Source organism: Mustela nivalis (assembly GCF_964662115.1).
Source record: "Mustela nivalis genome assembly, chromosome: 1".
In the NCBI taxonomy this organism is placed as follows: domain Eukaryota; kingdom Metazoa; phylum Chordata; class Mammalia; order Carnivora; family Mustelidae; genus Mustela; species Mustela nivalis.
The window spans coordinates 58004918-58025274 of NC_139020.1; the positions used below are offsets into that span (position 1 = coordinate 58004918).

Consider the following 20357-nt stretch of genomic DNA (forward strand, 5'->3'; position numbering starts at 1 on the left):
CAGCTTCACAAGTGAATGGTTGCGGCTCTCCGCCCCTCCCTCCCGTCCAGCCCGACAACTGTTACCTCAGGGCACAGGGAAAGTGGTTTGGCAATCCCGACAGATGGACAGCTGACAGAATGGACCCTCCCCCAGGCCCCAGGCCCCCCGCAGCTGTGTGCTGGTCGGGTGTAGACAATCGGCCCCATCTCCCCCAGAGGAGGGGAAAGAATTGTGCGTCTCTCAGCGGGAGGGAGGCGGGCGGGCTTGAGTGACACAGGAGAGGGCCGGGGCTTTTTGCACAGCTCTTAGCAACAGCCCGGGCCTGACCCTCCTCAGCCAGGAGAAAATCGAATCAGTGCCCCCTTCTTCCAGGCGCCACACGGCAGCAGACGCTGAACGTCCAGGCGGGCTGCCTTCCTGCCTGTTAATGACCTGCTCTCTCCCATCCCAGGGTCTCTGCCTCTGCAAAGCGCTTCTGGAGAGGGGGAGTCACGACCACCACCCAGCGCCCCCCCTCACCCTCACCCCGCGGCTGCCGGCGGGGCGGGGGGGGGCTCGGCCTCGACTGTGAGTCCGAGCGCATCATCTCATCTCATCTCATCTCGTCCCATCGATAGGCGGGACCGACAGGGGCGTTCCGGCGCCCCTGGACCAGCAGGGGCTTTATTCTAGAGTCACCGGCGCGTGGCTGCGCTGTTCTTTCGCGTCGGTAGGTGAAACCCCAGCGGCTTCATTGGCTCCTCGATTTAAACCCCGCCCGGCTTTTCTGCCCGCTCCCGCTGCCGCTGGGCCAGACCGCCCAGCCTCGCACGCCCCAGCCCCGCTCGCAGGGAGCCCGGGGCCGCCGCTGCTATTGTGTGGATGCCGCGCGTGTCCTCTCTTGTCTTCCAGAGATGGCTAACCGGGGCCCGAGCTACGGCTTAAGCCGAGAGGTGCAGGAGAAGATCGAGCAGAAGTACGACGCGGACCTGGAGAACAAGCTGGTGGACTGGATCATCCTGCAGTGCGCCGAGGACATAGAGCACCCGCCCCCCGGCCGGGCCCATTTTCAGCAATGGTTAATGGACGGGACGGTAAGGCCGCAGCGGTCTGGCTTGCCGGGGCAGTGGGCTGGGATAGCCCTCCAGGGCTTTCTCTTCCAAGGCGAGGCTGCGGGAGGGGCTGCGGCTGCCAATCTCTGGTCTCCCGGGGTGGGTACGGGCATGCCTTTATTCCTCAGGGTTGAGGAGCCGGGCTCCCGCACAGTTCCCCTAGCTGGCTTAGAGGATTCTGCGCCCACCGGATACAGGGCAGCTTCCTTTGGAGTTGTTGCCAAATTAGAAGCCTTTTTGCTTTTTCCAGTGGGACTAGAGATAAGGATTTCCCTTCCCTGTCTCCAGCTTTTCGGTCCCTCAGCTCTTGGAGGGTTATTTCCCCTCCCCGCCCAGGAAATGGGTTAGTTACAAAGTACAACAAAGGAAGGGGTCAGGGAGACTAAACACCTTCCCATCCTTCCTTCTGCCTGGGAGCCCTGCTGCCTGGGGTTCCCGAATGTCTGTTGAATGCATGGGTTATGAGAGACTGAAGGGAATCCTTATTTGAAAACTGCTTTTCTGATCAGAGGCTCTGGTGTGTTTGGGGGCTGGGGAGTGCTGATTCCCACAAGCCCCGCTTTTCCCTGCAGGCTGTGATTTACTGTTACGTAACAGCTGCTCCCCGCTTCTGCCGGGGACTTGGGTTAGGGGTAACTAGGAGGATGGTACCCGGTTCGGTTATTTTATACATTGTTGGCACATTCGGGATGAATTATTGAAGCCGATTCTGATCTGCCTTTTGATATAAGACATAGTATTAGATTCTATTATTTGACCTCCCCTCCCTCCCTTGAAAGTCTGCAATCACGGTCTCATCACCACACATTTTTCCCTATTTGTAAACATTCTTTCCCTCCCCCAGAGGAAGGAGGGGAGGAGCGAGGAGGGAAGGGGATTCCTAGGCTGCAGGACCTGCTAGAGTCTGGAGCAGCTCAGGGAGTGAGGCCGCCTGGGTCTTTGGGATTTGGCGTGGGAACCTTCCTAGGGTGCAAGACTTGCTCTAGCCCACACCTCTAAGCTGCGCCCTGTAGGGCCTGGATTCACTTGCGTTGGTGATGGGATATGTACAAAAGGAAACCCTGATTTTGTCTCCCCTTTCTCCTTTCAGGTCCTGTGCAAGCTGATAAACAGTCTATACCCACCAGGACAGGAGCCCATTCCCAAGATCTCTGAGTCAAAGATGGCTTTTAAGCAGATGGAGCAAATCTCCCAGTTCCTAAAAGCTGCAGAGATCTACGGTGTCAGGACCACGGACATTTTTCAGACGGTGGATCTGTGGGAAGGTAAACAGCCCTTGGGCCTTTGGGATTGCCCCCCCTCCCCCTCTACTTTGTCCTTCTCTTTGTGAAACCTGCTCCCAGTGTTCTTCCCTAGGCCTGTGGCGGGGAGCATGGGGGGGTGGGGTTATTCGCTTTGGGGACCCAGGGGCACTGTTAGCCTACCCCTTTGTGATGATCTATTGAAAAGAGTCCCCTCCTCTGAGGGAACACACACCCCGAGGACATGGCAGGGACCTCAGCAAACTAGGGCTAAAATGGTGACCTGGATGCCGTTTGTTCCTGTGACCCCTCCCACAACGTACTCTTGCAGAACAAATGGTAGCTCCTGGAAGAGAAGGGGGGTGGTAAGCATGCTTCTGACTCACCAGCGGCAGGCTTCCAGACAAAGCCGCCAGGCGCAGTTGTGTCATTCAATCTGAGAAAGCAAGAGCACCCCGACCTTTTACTAAACTGTTGTCAGAGGGCTTGGGAACTCACCTTCCAGATATATATTCCGCTCAGGAAGTGTGACACATGATTCTTTCACATTTGTGACTTGACTGAAGGAGTCTTATGAGGAATAAAAATCAAATCCCATTTCTGGACATATTTAACCAACCACTGTTATCAGGGAAAATGTTGTGACTGGAGACAGTGTCTGAGAATTTGAGACCCATGGTTATAGGGCCTCGTGTCCCCCTTGAGCCCAAATGTGTGTGCCCCTCCGTGCAACTGTCCCATGCGAAGCCAGCCAGGCTCTGGAGATACAGAGCCTTGTGCTCGCTGGCCCTAGGTGTTATCAGTGGTTCTACCCATAGGACACCCAGTGCAGTGGTATTTCCTGTGTCTTTCACAATCCAGTTATTAGAATCCCAAGACCCCCATCAGGTTACCTGTGTTTGCCATTATGGAGGAACTCAGATATCCGGTCCTTTGGGACTGGAGTGGGACTTTGGGAATGCTCACCTCCACGTCCTCATGGATGTCACAGGTGAGGCTTGGTTTCTGCTCTTTAGATCAAAATGAGGATGATTTTCCCAGCAATAAAGATAGTGGTGCCTGTGGACAGATTCCCATGCAGGAAGCAGGGGCAAGGCCTTTACTGTGTATTGCCAATCAGTCCTCCTACAATTCTATGGGGTGTTGTTAATTTTCCCATTTCCTAGAAGACGATGCTGAAGCTTGCCTGTAATTACTTGTTCCACCATATGGCCAGGAACTAGCAGCAGAGCAGGGACTCAAAGCTGGTCTCTCTGGTGCTGGGAGGATAGGGCCTCAACCCGCAAGCCATGCCATGCTCTGACCATTTCTGTCTCCTTCACCTGCACCAGGAGCAGGTTGTTGAGTCCCAGCAGTGATTGAGGAAGACGGACATGAGCAGGTGGAGTCAGGGGTCTGTGGGACAGAAGGATGGAGCCCCCGCACTAGGCAGTTCTTGTGAATAGAAGAGTGAGCCCCCCAGGTACAGAAAGTGTGTAGGAAGAGGAAGAAAGTGGGAGGTCTGTGGGAGACGGGGACCCCAAGTGTGCGTCACTGTCTTTACGTGACTGAGGCTGTCTTGCTTGCCTTTGCACGTTTATCCAAGACCACGCAGGGAAACTTTACCTCCAGGAGGGGCTGGCAGTGAAGAGAAGGTTCGAGGGAGCACTGGATCCCTGAGTACAAAGCAGGGGGCGGTCTACACTGCCGGCCCCAGCCCTGTATGTTCATACTTCTGAAGGGAAAGGGAGGCCGAGAAGCAAGAGGGAGACTGACTGTGGCAGCCAAAGGTAGGGTAGTGGACAGGCGGCCTCCAGGCCAGGTTAATGCTGCTAGAAAACAGGAGATGAGGCAGACACTCAGGGGTCTCATCCCTTGGGGGAAAATGTATGGACCTCAAGAGGCAAAGAAGGGGACTCCCTCTGAGGTGTTGTAGCTGATCTGGTATGTAGCTGGTATGTAGGTAGGCATGGCTGACAAAGGAAAGTGGATGCTTAGGGGTGTCCAAATGGCCTCTGGCAGCCCCCTCCATGGGGCACTGAGGACTGAGGTTCAGGAAGAGTCCTAAGCATTATAGGGGCTGTTCAGGATCACTGACAGAGGCTCAGGCCAGGGCTGGTTACTGTACCATTGGGCGAGGGGTGGCAAGGCAGGTGGCTCTGGGCAGAGAAGGGAGGGGCAGAGCTGCATCGAGAAAAGCCAGGGTGAGACCCGTCGGTCAGCAGAGTGGACCGAGGGATGAGACTGGGTCCTTTCTGCCTGAGCCCGCTGTGGCTCATGTTTGGGCAGGAGCAACCGGAGGGCTGGCATACGTCTGCGTGCCTACGAGGGTGTGCGTGTTTATATATACAGCTATTGAATTAGCCGTTTGCTTAGCTCCCTGCCACATTTTCCCAGCATTCTGCTGGTGGTTTTCAGTTTATTGCTATTCACCCCTGATTCCATGCCCTGTGGCTGTGGTGGCTGTGGCTGCCGCCAGTCCAGCGCTCTTCGCCTGGGGACTTCTTTTCCTCCTCTGCCTCCTGCTCCCCGTCTGTTGCACTTGGCCACCCAGTGACTCCATGGGGCTCTGATGTTGTAGATGAATAAAGCTGCAGGAGCCCAGGCTTGCCAAGTGCCTTCTCATTTGGGGTTCTGTTTTTTAGAGAGGCAGGGGCCCCGGATGGACCCATTGTCCTGGAACCCCTTTTAGAGGCACAGTCGAATGTTTGAAATGGACTTGGGAGCTACCAGAATAAAAGGTTCAGGGCTTTGAAAAGGACCCCAAGGCTGAATGGCCCAGAAAACAACCCAAGCACAGGGATATTAGAGACAAAGCTACTAAGGTTCCCCTGGGAGGAAGCTGGGGGTGAGCCATCCCTTTCAGGGCTGGGGAAGAAGCGAGGGCTGAGGGCCGCTTAGAGGACGGGAGAAGTCGTTCTCTTGGATGATGGAAGGTCAATGCCTGGCAGGTTCCGGATTTGCCACGGGCACCCGGAAGGGGTGTCTCAGCTGCCCATGACTCAGGAGAGCAACGTCAGTGTCTTTCCTGTGGAGGGAAAGTGAGAAGGAGAAAAGGGAGGAGCAGGAAAAGGAGGTGTGTGAGAGAGACAGAGACAGAGAGAGAATGAGAGAGAACATGTGAGAGCTAGGGAACGTGCTGGTCAGAAAGACTCAAAGGAAACTTACCCTGGAAGGTGGTAGAATACAGATTTCTGAGTCAGAAATTAGACTGCCTCATTCACATCTCAACTCCACCACCTCTCAGTGAACTTTTCCAAGCTTCGACTTTCTCAGCTGTAAAATGGGGTAATAGTGTCTATTTCACAGGGTTGACATGAGTATGGAATGGGGTGATGTATTACAAAGTACTTAGTGTAGTGGCTGGTGATCGTTGAACATAATGTATGGTGGCAGTGTGAAAACGACTGTTGTCAGGGTGCCTGGGTGGCTCAGTGGGTTAAACCCTCTGCCTTCGGCTCAGGTCATGATCCCAGGGTCATGGGATCGAGCCCCGCATCAGGCTCTCTGCTCAGCGGGGAGGCTGCTTCCCTCTCTCTGCCTGCCTCTCTGCCTACTGGTGATCTCTCTGTCAAATTAAAAAAAACAAAACAAAACAAAACTTTAAAAAAAAAGAAAGAAAATACTGTTGTCATTGGCCTGTTCTTTTGTAGGAGAAATGGACAATGAGGGCGGGAGGAGCAAGGCTAGAAAGGCGCATGTTCTGTCTTGGAACAGATGGTTCGGGAATGGTTTCAGGCAGAAGCTGGTGGGGTTGCCTGGATGACATTTTCTCTCTGTCATTGGTGGTGTCTTCACTGCATCGGCCATTCTCCATCACGGAGGAGCTGGCTTTGCACGTCTCCTTTTTGTCTTTTTTCCATCTCATGGTCATTACTCTCCTGATGTCTTTCCATGCAGTATGTGGCTTTGCCAATTCCAGACCCCAGAGATCTTTTTTTTTTTTTTTTTGAAGATTTTATTTATTTATTTGACAGACAGAGATCACAAGTAGGCAGAGAGGCAGGCAGAGAGAGAGAGGAAAGCAGGCTCCTTGCTAAGCAGAGAGCCCAATGCGGGGCTCAATCCCAGGACCCTGGGATCATGACCTGAGCCGAAGGCAGAGGCTTTAACCCACTGAGCCACCCAGGTGCCCCAAGACCCCAGAGATCTTTGTGGAAAGAGCATGGGTTTGGAGTCAGGCAGATGGGTTGAAACTACTTCTACATCCCAGCTTTGTCAACTTGTTTAAGTGCTTCGCTTCGTTTAAGTTTCCTTCTCTGTAAGTAGGTCTAGTGTCTTCTTGTAAGGACTAAATGTGTAAAATGCCTAGCACAATGCCTGGCTAATAGACACCCAATACATGTTGGCTTCCTTCCCCTATTACAAGCCCACCAGCAACTAACCTTTTGGTTTCTTGGAATCACCACAGGGTGAGCAAGCCTTAGGCAGGGAGGATTCTAGAATGCCCGAGCAGGCAAGACTCAAAGATCAATGCAGTCTGATGACTTTTCTCAGCCGTTCTACTGACAAGGGTCCTGGACGTGTGGTTATGCCCTGGCTCCCTGTTCCCCTTCCATGCTGACAAGGAGTTAGGGAGGAGTGTGGTGTATATTGGGGGTAGGACTGCCTGGAATGTCCACATATACTCCCCAGGGAGGTGCTGCTGTGTGTGTCATTCCTTCACAGCAAGAGCTATGAGATTTCACCGAACTTGAGAGACATTTTGGGATCTTATGAGGTACCTGTAGTGACCCAAGTCATCCCACATGCCTGTTGCGAGCAGCTTCCTTTTCCGTCGGAACAGCCGCCAGTGCCGCTCCCACAAGCGCTGCTCGTGATCCTGTTTGGCAGGGTTTTCCTTCAGCAGTGGTTCCCAGCCTCCGGTGCCCATCAGAATCACCTGGCAGGCTTAGGAAAACACAGCCCCAGAATTTCTGAGGCATTAAATCTGGGGTAAGACCCAGGAATTTGGATTTCATACCAATTCATAGGTGATGCTATTTCTGCTGGCCTGGGAACCCCACTTTGAGAACCACCGCCTGACAGGGTGTCCCCAGGAAGGCAAGCAACAAAAATGTATAAAACCCACAGAGCAGGCCCATTCTGTTCTCTGACATTTCTCCTTTGACCTCTACCTTGAGTAGAGAACTGGGGTCATGCCTAAGTTATTACTCAGGGAAATAAGAAATGGTTCCAGAAAGATGAAAAAGGTCAGTATTTCAGGAATAACAAAGATTCCAGGAATAACAAAATTAAAAATAAAAAAAGAAAAGAAAAGAAAAAAAATTGGAAGTAGCTCTGAAGCAAAGAGTTTGGACTATAAACTGTAAAAAAACCTTTCAGTATTGAAAGGAGAATGTCCAGTCTGATTTCATCCACCCAAATGACCTTTCTCTGGTCATTTTTATTTCTCTTTCACCCTTCCAATTATTTTTCTTCCCAAAGACATACATAAGATATCATGAAAGTAATAAAATTCAAGAGAGAGAAAATCCTTGTTTAAGTTTCACTGGTGATGGGACGCCTGGGTGGTTCAGTTAAGCATCCAACTCTTTTTTTTTTTTTTTTTAAGATTTTATTTATTTATTTGACAGATAAAGATCACAAATCGGCAGAGAGGCAGGCAGAGAGAGAGAGGGGGAAGCAGGCTTGAGCCCGATGCGGGACTTGATCCTAGGACCCTGAGATCATGACCTGAGCCGAAGGCAGAGGGTTTAACAACTGAGCTACCCAGGTGCCCCAGCATCCAACTCCTGATCTCAGCTCAGGTCTTGATCTCAGCTTAGGTCTTTATCTCAGGGTCTTGAGTTCAAGCCCCACACTGGGTTAAAAAAAAAAAAAAATCCCAGTTGGGGGTGGGCAGGCACCTGACAATACAGCACCCTTGGCCCTGGCCCTCAGAGGTTATCATTTCATAGTCAGGAGGGCACGACCACACCTGGGAAAACACACTTTGTGATAAGGCAGGAGGAAGGGCACACCCAGATGTGGAGACTCTCTGAGGAGAGGCTGGCCAGCTGAGATGAGGGAGGCTATTGTGCTGCACCACTGTCTCATTTTCCACAATTCCAGCTCTCATATCAACCCCTCCCACAAGAAGAGTCCTCGTTGCCAGATCAAAACGCTGAGATGTGGGGCGCCTAGGTGGCTCAGTGGTTTAAGCCTCTACCTTCAGCTCAGGTCATGATCTCAGGGTTCTGGGATCGAGCCCCACATCAGGCTCTCTGCTCAGCAGGGAGCCTGCTTCCCCCTCTCTCTCTGCCTGCCTTCTGCCTACTTGTGATCTCTCTCTGTCTATCAAATAAATAGATAAAAATCTTTAAACAACAAAAACAAACAAACAAACAAACAAAAAAAAAAACGCTGAGATGTTCGTGGACCTGGTGCCTCCTACTCCCTGTGTCACTTCCCCTTTTAATGACCAGTGGTCTCATTTTTAGGTCACCACCAAGGACTCAGCATCTAGAAAATCCCCAGCACTTTTAAGACCGTTCTTTTTTTTCTTGGAAGAAAAGCCTTCAGCAGTGGTTTTCAAGTTGTCTTGCCAAATATCTTTGGTAGCTCTCAGGGAGCAAAGAGATTGCGTGGTGCCAGGATTCTGAGCTGGCTCCCGACTTCGATCAGAGCCCTTATAATTATTGACTTTACCATTTGATTTTGTGGAAGATAGCTCTGAAGGAGGAGTTATTGCTTAAGGAATGTTACATAGTAACTTACCATGTGCCAGACATGAGGATGTTTTTTAAAAACCAGAAAACTAGGGCGCCTGGGTGGCTCAGTGGGTTAAGCCTCTGCCTTCAGCTCAGGTCATGATCTCAGGATCCTGGGATCGAGTCCTGCATCAGGGTCTCTGCTCAGCAGGGAGCCTGCTTCCCCTCTCACTCTGCCTACTTGTGATCTCTCTCTCTCTCTCTCTCTCTCTCTGTCAAATAAATAAAAAATAATATCTTTAAAAAAAAAAAAAGGAAAACCAAAGTGCCAGGGCAGGGGTGCCTATCCATCTGGCTGTATCAGAATCATCCCAGGAGATCGCTCTAGAATCTGAACTGTTAAGAACAGTCTAGTTTGAGAGTCATCATGTTTCTCAAACTTACCCGATGGTATACACTGCCTAGGGAGATGATTAAAAATATGAAATTCCAGAGCTTCCACCCCATGCCTGCCGAATTTCCCATCTCTCAGGGGAGTGATGTCAGAATTTATAGTTTTGAGGAGATCTCCCCCACAGCATCTCATAAGTAGTCCAAGAGGCTTGGAAAAACTCCTGAAGTGTCATGTTCTAGGCAGGTGGTGGCAAGATTCACAGATGTTCCTTGACCTCGTTGTTCCTCTAGATATTGAGTATGTGACCCCAAGTTACAGAAAGTCTTTGCAAATGGCCCCTTCTCTCCAGCAGCATGGGATCTGGAATTCTGAACTGATAAGAGACAGGAGGCTAGAAAAAGACCCTCAGGCCATTCCACCAATCCGAGAATGCTGGAGCTTCTCATAAGGAACGTCTGTTAGAAAGCCAACCAGACACGTCAGGAAAGCCAGCTAGACAAGGTAGAGAGGCAGATTTCTGTTCATAGTGTTACTTAGAATCTTGGCATTGAGGAACTTGACTGGCACGCTGGTGGGGGACTCTACCCCCGCCAACTCTTCCTCTTGCTATAACCTTATTTGAATTGAGACCTGGAGAAATTGTTCCAGACAAAAACACTGAAAGACTTTATCAAGGGTCGGTACCCTTGCGCTAATAGGGACCAAGGACTGTAACCCAGTTTTGTCCCCCTGTGCATTCCTTCTAGCCTTGGCACTGAAGCAGCCACTGCCACCCCTTCAGATCATCTCTGATCACCGAGGAACGTGGCACCCCAACCAGCCTGTGATGGGGACCCATGGGAGATGGTGGCCTGGTGGACTGTTTGCGGACTTTGCATTCTGACACCTGAGCCAGAGTCAGGCTCTGGTTTACTTGCTGAGTGACTGGGCATGTTCACTAACCTCCCTGAATTAGGTTTCCCATCCCTACGCCGGAGGCAATAATATCCATTCCATTGGGTTGATGTCATGTATAATAATTTATAGCAGATCTCTCTCTTTGGGAACTTTCTTGAGAAAAACTTCTCCAGGGCACCTGGGTGGCTCAGTGGGTTAAAACCTCTGCCTTCGACTCAGGTCATGATCTCAGGGTCCTGGGATTGAGCCCCGCATCGGACTCTCTGTTCAGTGGGGAGTCTGCTTCCCCCTCTCCTTCTCTGCCTGCCTCCCTGCCTACTTGTAATCTCTGTCAAACTAAAAAAAGAAAGAAAGAAAGAAAAAGAAAAACTTCTCCAGCGTGTCCCTGTCAAATGCGGAACTCCTTCTCTAGCTTCTTCTGCCCCATTCATGTCGTTGCTCCTTCTGCCACTCTCCAGGGTGAGGGTGGGTGGGCTACTGGATGTCTTACCATTGCCCCCAACATTTTTCCCTCTTTCCTGCCTGGGTCCATGCGGTATGCACACCAGCTAGTGACTCGGGAAGGGGGCTGGGTGTGTGGACTAACACCGCTCGCGGCTGTGCCCGTGGCCGCGGGGTCGTATCTGCGGCTGACTTGCTGGGTGTCAGGCTGCACAGTGCCCCAGCGCCAGGGCCCAGCAGACCTGCTCTTTCCATCCAGCAGGAACAGACATCCTGTGTGCTCCTTGCACAGAGCCGAGCTAAGTGCTTCAGGAACTAACCTTCCTGAATCTCCTTGTGTTTAATCATTGTTCTAGGCTCGCTTCGCTGGCTCGCTATTTAAAAAGCAGACCCTCTCCCTATCTCTTTCCAGAGTGATGCTTCAGAATATTATCACTACAGCTCTAGTCAAAAAAAAGGATCGCATTACACAGTGATGACTAGAGAAAAGCTTTTTTATCTGTGGAGAGAAGTCACTCTCATAACCACCTCCGGGCTTGCTCTCCTGTCTCACTGTTCCCGTGCCTTCCTCCGCCCATCTACTGCCACACACTCTGACCTCACCACCCCCACCCCCACCTCCAGCCGCTCCTTGCACCCGGGGACTCTCCTCTGACAGCTCTGCCTCCGGCAGCTGTCTGCCAACCGCCCGGGCCTCAGAATCCCGGAAATCGCCCTGTGGTTAATGGGGTGGAGAAGAAAAGTGAGGGAAGGAGGATCTGCTGTCTCTCCTCGTGGAATAGATGCACATCCTGAATGGAACCTCCTCTGTGGGCCTTAATGGTTGGTTTCATGAGAGTTTTACTCCGGTCTTGCTCTCTGTCTGCCTCTCCCCTGTAATTCTGTATTCCCTGGTGACCGAGCTGCAGCAGCCCGGCTGGGAAGACCACAGATGGTTCACTCAGTGCAAAGTGGGCCTTTTTTTTTTTTTTTAAAGATTTATTTATTTGAGAGTGAGAGGGGGTGAGTGCATGAATGGAGGAGAGAGCAGAGGGACTGGATCTCAAGCAGACTCGCTGCTAAGCGTGGAGCCTGAGATCTTGACCTGAGCCGAGACTGAACATCAAAGGCTTCACAGACTGAGCCCCCCCCAGGGGCTCCCAAGGAGGGCCTTCTAGTATTTCTTTCTTTCTTTTCTTTTAAAGATTTTATTTATTTGGGGTACCTGGGTGGTTCAGTGGGTTAAGCCTCTGCCTTCAGCTCAGGTCATAATCTCAGGGTCCCGGAATCGAGTCCCGCATCAGGCTCTCTGCTAGGCAGAGAGCCTACTTCCTCCCCCCTCTCTGTCTGCCTCTCTGCCTACTTGTGATCTCTCTGTGTGTCAAATTAAAAAAAAATAAAATAAAATAAAAAAGGATTTTATTTATTTGACAGAGGGAGAGAGAGAGATCACAAGCTTTCATAGCTTGACCCGCCCCCCCTACCTGCCCTGCTGAAGGCTGCTCTCCTTTCTAACTAACCCTGTGCCTTGAGCTTTGCTCTCCACACTCCGCAGATCTGGTTCTCAGTCGGCGCTGACTGCACGGCAGCATCTTTCCCTGTCCAGGGCCTGGCAGTCAGCTGGAAGGGAGGAAAGGTGGAAAGACAGGAGGAACAGGCGGACTTATAGGGCCAGTGGCCTTCTCTGTGGGTTCAGGGCCGCTGGGCTCCTCAGATAACCGTATTCCTTCTCCCACTGTGTGAAGGGGGACAACACACACACACCTCTCTCTCTCTCTCTCTCTCTCACACACACACACACACACACCTCTCTCTCTCTCTCTCTCTCACACACACACACACACCTCTCTCTCTCTCTCTCACACACACACACACACCTCTCTCTCTCTCTCTCACACACACACACACACACACACCTCTCTCTCTCTCTCTCACACACACACACACACACACACCTCTCTCTCTCTCTCTCTCTCACACACACACACACACGCCCCACAAGCCAGCTATGTATCCTCTCCGTTGAGGTCCTTCCAGGCTACACAAAGTAAAGGGCCTCTCGGTTGTGTCACATCGAGCGCTTTCTGTGTTGCTTGGCTTTCCTTCGCGTGCGCGTCTCCAGCCCGAGCCAAGTGAGTCCTCCATGGGAGGCACGTGGGTGACTTTAGACCCGGTTAACCCAGAGAAGGTGAAAGAGAGGAGCCACGTGGGGTTTGGCGCATTTAAGTCATCCAAAACAACTTTCTAGTTTCCTCCCCGCAGCCCCTTTCAGTCCAGAGGAAAATCCTCTTCTTTGGACCAGCTCGCAAGCCTAGCCACAGGCTTTCCCCTTGCCACAGCCTCTAGAACCCACAGAGGTGAGGGCCTCTGCCTAGGGCAGGGACCTCCCTGTGTCTGAACAGAGAGGAGTTTGGAATGTTTTACTCATTGGCAACTGTGAAAGGATGAGAAACTGGGCAAGTCACACAGAGAGTAGGAAGGTGATTTTTTGATCCCTCCTGGAAAGTTCTGCTACAGTTATCGTCGGGGCTTGGAGAAGGGTTTGCTGTCCCCCTCCCTGGGATGGCATCGCCGACAGCCTCCTTCAGAACTTCCTTTCCAGAGGGCCAGCCCCATCCTTCCAGATTCCTCAGCCCTAACACAGGCTTGGCCTTCATTTCTCTGTTGGCTTGCAGGGAAGGACATGGCAGCCGTGCAGAGGACCCTGATGGCTCTCGGCAGTGTCGCGGTCACTAAGGATGATGGCTGTTATCGGGGAGAGCCATCCTGGTTTCACAGGTGAGTATCACTTCCTGCCTCTTTGTACCCCGCTGACCCCCAGCAGAGGAAGATCCTACCAGAGAGAGCATCTGAAGCCTCAGAGATTGTTATGACATAAAGTCCTTAGGGGCAAGCACTCCTGGTCCCCCAGCTGATTCCTGAGAGTGAGGAAAGACCCATGCTGCCATGAGGCCAACAGCCCACCCAGGGCAGACTTGGTTGAGTGTTTCCTGCTAGATACTGGGACCCTCGGGCTTGGGCCATGCTCTTTCTCAAGAGGCCGAGTAGGACTGGCTGGCTTTTCTCAGAGCTCTGAACTTGGTTTTATTATGATCTAAGAAGCCCCAAGTCAACTCATTTATCTATTTATCTACTATCTATCATTTATTCTTGCTCTCGATGAAGGGAGAATGTGTCCTGGTTTGTGCCTGTTGTCCCAGTGAGCTTATTGATAATGGTCACTTTCACTTTCAAGGGCGGCCTGGTCTGGATAACGTCTTATGTGGTCATGTCAGTAAAGGATTTATTTTGCGGCTGTTGTTGCTATTTTCAGGGGTGGGGGGAAGCAAGCGAACATAAGCTCAACCCAGTAGCTCAGTGCGTGATGAGGACAAAAGAGCACTTTGTAGAAGATAACTGACCCTTCATTTCCCTACTCCCTCCTTCTTCTTCTAGACAGTTATAAAAAAGTACAAGTTTAAATGAATCTGGTCCAAAAACCTCCTAGATACTGGCCAGTGGAAACTCTGGTTTTAGTCCCCACTTTGTTAGTGACATACCATGGTTTGTATGACCCACAAAACCAAAATTACCTACTATCTGGCTCTTTACTGAAGCTTGCTGACCTCTGGTGAAGAGTACGAAGCATTTCCTCCTTGACTCCTAGATCCTGTGGCTCTAAAACGGGAGCATGAATACTTGGACCGACACAGGGAAAGGTGGATTGGGATTAATGACCTGCTTTGTAAGAAGGGCTGTTGGTAATTTGCACAAGGGTTTGAGGTAACTGTGATAGAGTGGGTGACAGGAAAGTTATCTGAGAGTGAAGTCTTCAAGGAGGTATCCCTAATTCTTTCATGCAAATTCTAAAAGATCATCTGGGTTCTAAGGAATAGAGAGCTCATGTATCATGCAGCGTACTTGGAGTAGGCACGTAGCTCATGATAGGACCACGGCCAGGGTAGGAGCATAGCCCAGGGTAGGACCATAGCCCAGGGTAGGACCATAGCCCAGGGTAGGAGCATAGCCCAGAGTAGGAGCATAGTTGCTGTCAGTACTGTAGCTCAGTACAAGGCTTACTATTCTATTTGGTGATCTTGTGTTCTAGCCAGTGACCAACAACACCCCCCCCCCACCGCCACCCCAACCCCGGGCCATTGTAACTGCATATCCTGGAAAGGGTTTGAAGACTGTCAGAATGACCTGATTCCCCTCACTTCCTCTGCCCAGGAAAGCTCAGCAGAATCGGAGAGGATTTTCAGAGGAGCAGCTTCGCCAGGGACAGAACGTAATTGGCCTGCAGATGGGCAGCAACAAGGGAGCCTCCCAGGCAGGCATGACCGGCTACGGGATGCCCAGGCAGATCATGTAAGATGCCGCCTCCAGCCTCCCAGGAGAGAGGACGAATGTTCCACACCACAGTCTCTGTGATAAAGAAGTAGTTAGTCACCTTCTGACCTTCTCTTTCTCGAAGCCTCCTGTTCCTGGTTTTTGCAAGTGCCGCATTTCAGCTGCAAACCCGCGTTGCCCACTGCTGCCACCTTGCGTTCATGTAGAACTATGCAAAGACTCCGCCTCCTCTTCCTGAGCTCCTCCTTGGCCCCAAAGTCGCCTTTTGTCTGATTATTTATTTATTTATTTGCCAAAAAATGCCCCCTCCCCAACTTACTAGAATACACCTAATAAAAAAATTAGTCTTGTGGCTTCAAACGTAAACTTCGTTCTTCGGGGCAGCGTCTCGGCAGGCGGGGCTGGCTTTCATTCGCTCACGGGGCCCGCAGGATGGAATGGAGTCGAAGCCCTTAGGTGGGAGCTTTGAGGAAGCCCTAAGAAGGTTGTGTTGCTTATCTTGGCAATGGCAGTAGACGTCTAGGGCGTTTAGGGATAGTGTTGCCCACTCTGACAGTCTACAGCCATGAGTTCAAGAACAAGCTCTTTGATCCCCTGGGCCAAATTTCCTATCTTGTGCTTAAGATGCTAGAATCTGAGCAGCGGGTGGGGGAGGGGTTGGGGTAGGGGAGTGGGGGGATGGGAAGTTTGCGAGGGGAGGGGGGACATGGGAATGAGCGAACCCAAACCCCAAATTTTTAAGGGCTTGCATATGGATGCCCACGAAGTATTTGCTGGATGGGTGGTTTTATCAAATGGATGGGTGATTGTTGAAGGAAAGAGCAGTTGTCACTTCCCAACCAATAATCTTCCCCCAGCAGCGAGACCCTGACTCTGATGCCCACACTGATACAGTGTTTTCAGAAGCCAGGAGTTAGAGGCCCGTGTTGATTGTTGCCTTACACTCATTTAGAGGATCTAAATCCCTAAAACGGTTGGATATTGCCTAAGGCTGAGCTTTAGCGAAGATGGGATAGGTTCTACAGATTCTGTCAGCCATATAAAAATTAAGAAGGCTAATAAGCCTTGGGACCACCCAACTTAATCTTATTCTTTCTTACCAGCAGAAGCAAGAAAAAAAAGTCATGCATTTAGTAAGAAAAGAAATAAGGCATATCCATATAATGCATTGTTAATTAACAAGGAAAGACAAAAAAGAAACTGTAGATATTGTCACCCTCTAATGGTTTGGAGTGTGGCTTTCAAACTGTGTTCTCTGCAGTTCTAGGCTTCCATAGAGATTGCTATGGGATCCCCATGAGGGAGCAGCACTGCTTATAAGAGGCAAAATCCTGGGTCTCCATTCCTTCTTCAGTAAGAGCATGATGGATCTTATCTATTTTATATATTAGGATTCAGCATATGATTTTTAAAGACTTTAAATATTACCAAAACAAAACAAAACAAGAATCAGTAAAGGAAATGAGCCTGAGTCTCCTAAAGGGGCTAATGTGTCCTGTAGGAGCCCTGTTGACTCTAACAGCCACTGGTGAGTTTTCTGTTTCTGGAAAGACATCACATGAACATGGCAGCTGAACACTTACCTCTAAGTCGCCACAAAAGCAAGAGAGGAAGGTTGATGAAAACCAACAAACTGAAATAAAACTGGGAGGGAATTCCTGGAGAGAGATGGAAGGTGGTCAGGTCCCTGTCTGGGATTGAGAGTGGGAGCGGGGACATAGGTTTACAAGGGGGCTGCCAGGCTTTGCCTCTTCGGTTCCCCGCACCACCCTGGGCTACCGCTGCTGTGCCAGAGACACGTAGAGGCAGGAAAATAACAGAAATCAGCTCAGAGCCGGAACAAAGTAGCCTACCAAATAAATCTAGGGCAGTGAGTGAGGAGCCCGGGATAACACTGACTGGACTTTCAGGCACCCAGGCATTTCCTCCTCTCAGCGTGAGCGCCGCCCCAGCGGCCTTGGGCTCCCACCTCTGAGTCTCTTTGCATGATGACAGCCTGGAGATGAGGCTATTAACAAAAATTGAGGCCTAGGGGGAGGAGGTGGACTGGAGGGGTAGGAGTTAACAGAGTCCAGTTTGTAATTCCAAAGACCACCTGCCTCAACACAGTATTCCCAGCTCCTGAGAGTCCCCAGAAGCAATCCAAACTGGGGCCTGAGGCATGAGGCATTTTCCCCATTTCCTAACTTTGTATTTGTAATCAAGGTAGCAATTTACTTAAGGGCAACTCACGGGCAGCATCCAGAAGACTCCTGAGGAACAAAAGTACCATCTGCCTTCAAAAGACACACCTGATCGCTGTTACCCCAAGAAGCAGAATCCATAGACCAGACAGAAGAATCATTTAAAAGTAGTCTAATAAGTATACTAAAAATGATAAGCGAAAATATCAGAAACATGAAGCAATAACCCATCATGAAGAAAAATCAACTGGGGATATAGAACATAAAAAAATAAATGAAATAATGGGGCACCTGGGTGGCTCCATCTGTTAAACGGCTGCTTTTGGCTCAGGTCTTGCTCGCCAGGTCCTGGGTTCCAGCCCAAGTCATGCCAGGCTCCCTGCTCAGTGGGGAGTCTGCTTCTCCCTCTTCTTCTGCCCTACCTGCTGGGACCCCTCCCCACTCCCCACCCCCCACCCCCCGCTCCTGCACATGAACTTGCTCTCTACAAATAAACAAAATCTTTTAAAAAAAGTGAAATAAAGATTGAGAGTAGAATGGATAAAATGAACAAGCTAATAAGTTGGAATATCAAAACAAGGCATTCTCAAAAAGATAGGCACAAATAAATGGTAAACACAGAAGAAGTTAAGTGATATGGATAAAAATCATGTAATTGGAATCTTAGAAGGAAAGGAAAAAGATCAATATAGGTGAGGAAAACTCTTAAGAAATGTTTTTGAGAATTTTCTGGAAATTAAAAAAAAGGGGGGGATACTTAAAGACTCAGTTTTAAAAGACAAAGATACCAAAAATAAATAATAGGACTCCTCAGTGGGAAACATAGTAAAATGTATAGCCACTAAGAATAAATACAAAACTCTCAAAGGTTTTAAAAAGTAAAAGCCCATTACATATGGGGGGGGAATGTCATATCAACACTGAACTTCTCAACAGTAACCTGGAGACATAAGGTGATATTTTCGAGGAGCTGAAGGGAAAAAAGAAAACATTGAACACGTAATTTTCTACATAGCAACTAATTTTTTAAGCCCAAAAATGGAGCAAAAAGATTTAACAAAGACCACCTGAAAACACAATTGCATTAAGTATTTCAATTAGAAAAATATCTTACCAGGAAAACACTATTTGATATTTGAAATGAGGAGAAGTTCATGAGAAAACCAGGACTAAACAACAGAGAGAGAAAAAAGTTCTTTCTTTCTTTTTCTTTCTTTCTTTCTCTCTCTCTCTCTTTCTTTCTTTCTTTCTTTCTTTCTTTCTTTCTTTTTCTTTAATTTTATTTTTTCAGTGTTCCAAGATTCATTGTTTATGCACCAGACCCAGTGCTCCATGCAATATGTGCCCTCCTTAAAGAAAAAACTTATTTATAACAATCCAGGAAAGGAGAAAGAAGAGGAAAGTGTCCTGTTTGGAGGAAATATAGAGATATTGATAAATTTAAGAAATTGTTAGGAAAAGACAAATATATTGAGTCTAACTCACTTCATGAAGCTGATTTAACACTGATTCCAGAACCCAACAAGAATAAGAAAATTACATGCTGATTCCACTTGGATATGGATATGAAAAATTCTATATAAAATAATAGATATGAATAGATATAGATATGAAAAATTCTATATAAAATAATATCTAACCAACTCTAGCAGTGAATTTTAAAAATCTGTTAGAATGAACCTTTTTCTCTCTTTTTAAGAGAACTTCTTTTAAAAAATATTTTATTTATTTGTTTGACAGAGAAAGAGATCACAAGTAGGCAGGTGCAGGTGGGGGTGGGGGAGGGAAGCAGGCTCCCATTGGAGCAGAGAGCCCAATGTGGGGCTAGATTCCAGGATCCTGAGATCATGACCTGAGCTGAAGGCAGAGGCTTAACCTACTGAGCCACCCAGGTGCCCCTTTTTAAAATATTTTAACTGGGGGATGGGCTTTCTGGGGACCTATCCCTGACTAGCCCTGAGTAGAAACTTGAACTCATGTTCCATTCCTTGCCTTTTCCTCTTCTAAAATCATAGAGAGATCACCTATTCCAAGCCCTGAGTTTTATGTATAATAATACTAGAGACCAAAAGTGAAATGACTTCTCCTCATCATTTGGCTAATTAATCTTTAGAAGCTTCTTTAGAAGCTTCCAGAGAAGTACTCGTTCATTTTTATTACTTAGCATTTCTGCTAATCCTAATTCTTCCTAAGCTTTATTAAGTCATGTCTTAACATAGCATTCTATTCTTTTCCTTCATTTATGTACTCAGAAACTGTCCTGGGAATTAGCAAAAGCCACCTATGTGCTAAAGGTATGGGAATGACTAGAAAACCATTCCTGCCATCAATCAACAAGAATTTACTGAGTCCCTAATATATTTATGGAATTGTATAACAAATTAGGAAGATAATGAAATACAACCATGGCTTTTACTTGGATGACTTTGTAGTCCAGTTGAACAAACAGAATCACTCTGCAGCTCCTTGTATCCATTGCTTGTTTAAGGGCCAAATGAGAGCCATGTTCACTTGGCCTCTCTGAAGGAAAATTCTCTGGGCTGAGCTGGCCTGGGAATGTTTGCCAAAGGAGACTGAATCCAGGAACCTCTGCCTTGTGCCATCCTGGGAATGTATGGGCTTCCTTATCATTTGCCACAATCTGCCTACACCCCACAGCGTTAAAATAATGAGGAACGGGCTTGCATTTCCAGACAAAGCCTTGCTGGGTGTCCTTGAACAGGGTCATGGTGGGTACCCACCACCTCAGAGCCTTATTCCGTCTTAGACCTCCAGGAGACTGAGCTAAAGGTCTGGATCTTAAAAGAAGGCATCAAAATTGTTTGTTCTCAAGTTATTTTTCAAAAGACTAATTCGGTCAGCTTTGTCAGAGTTCCCCTTGATGTGGATTCTGTAGAACTTTCCTTGGTGATGGTTTCAAGTCCATCACTGGATCAAGACAAGGAGTTTCTTGGCTTCACACATCAGTTTCTACCCAGGAGCCAAGATCAAGTCTCCTGGTGATCCTGGAAATAAAAAGATTTACTAATGGCTAGTGACATCTGCAGTGTTGTGCCTGCTTGCAGTGTGACCATATGTCCCATTTCTGGTTGTCTAATATGTCAGACACAGAAAGATGACTTCAGAAAATGTCTGACTCCAGGCAGACAGACTAGGCCAGAGTTGTCTGCTTTTCCGATCACCCCTCCCACCAACAACAGCGACTGAGG

General features: G+C 49.0%; 1 protein-coding gene across 1 annotated transcript; it reads left to right on the forward strand.

Annotated features, from left to right (window-relative positions):
- Window positions 1–377: 377 nt before the first annotated feature.
- TAGLN3 (transgelin 3) lies at window positions 378–15325 on the forward strand. Its single transcript, XM_082733262.1, has 5 exons — window positions 378–691; window positions 874–1055; window positions 2164–2338; window positions 13312–13414; window positions 14846–15325. The coding sequence occupies exons 2-5, from the start codon at window positions 876–878 to the stop codon at window positions 14985–14987; spliced, it is 600 nt and encodes a 199-aa protein (XP_082589388.1). The 5' UTR covers window positions 378–691; window positions 874–875; the 3' UTR covers window positions 14988–15325.
- Window positions 15326–20357: the final 5032 nt, after the last annotated feature.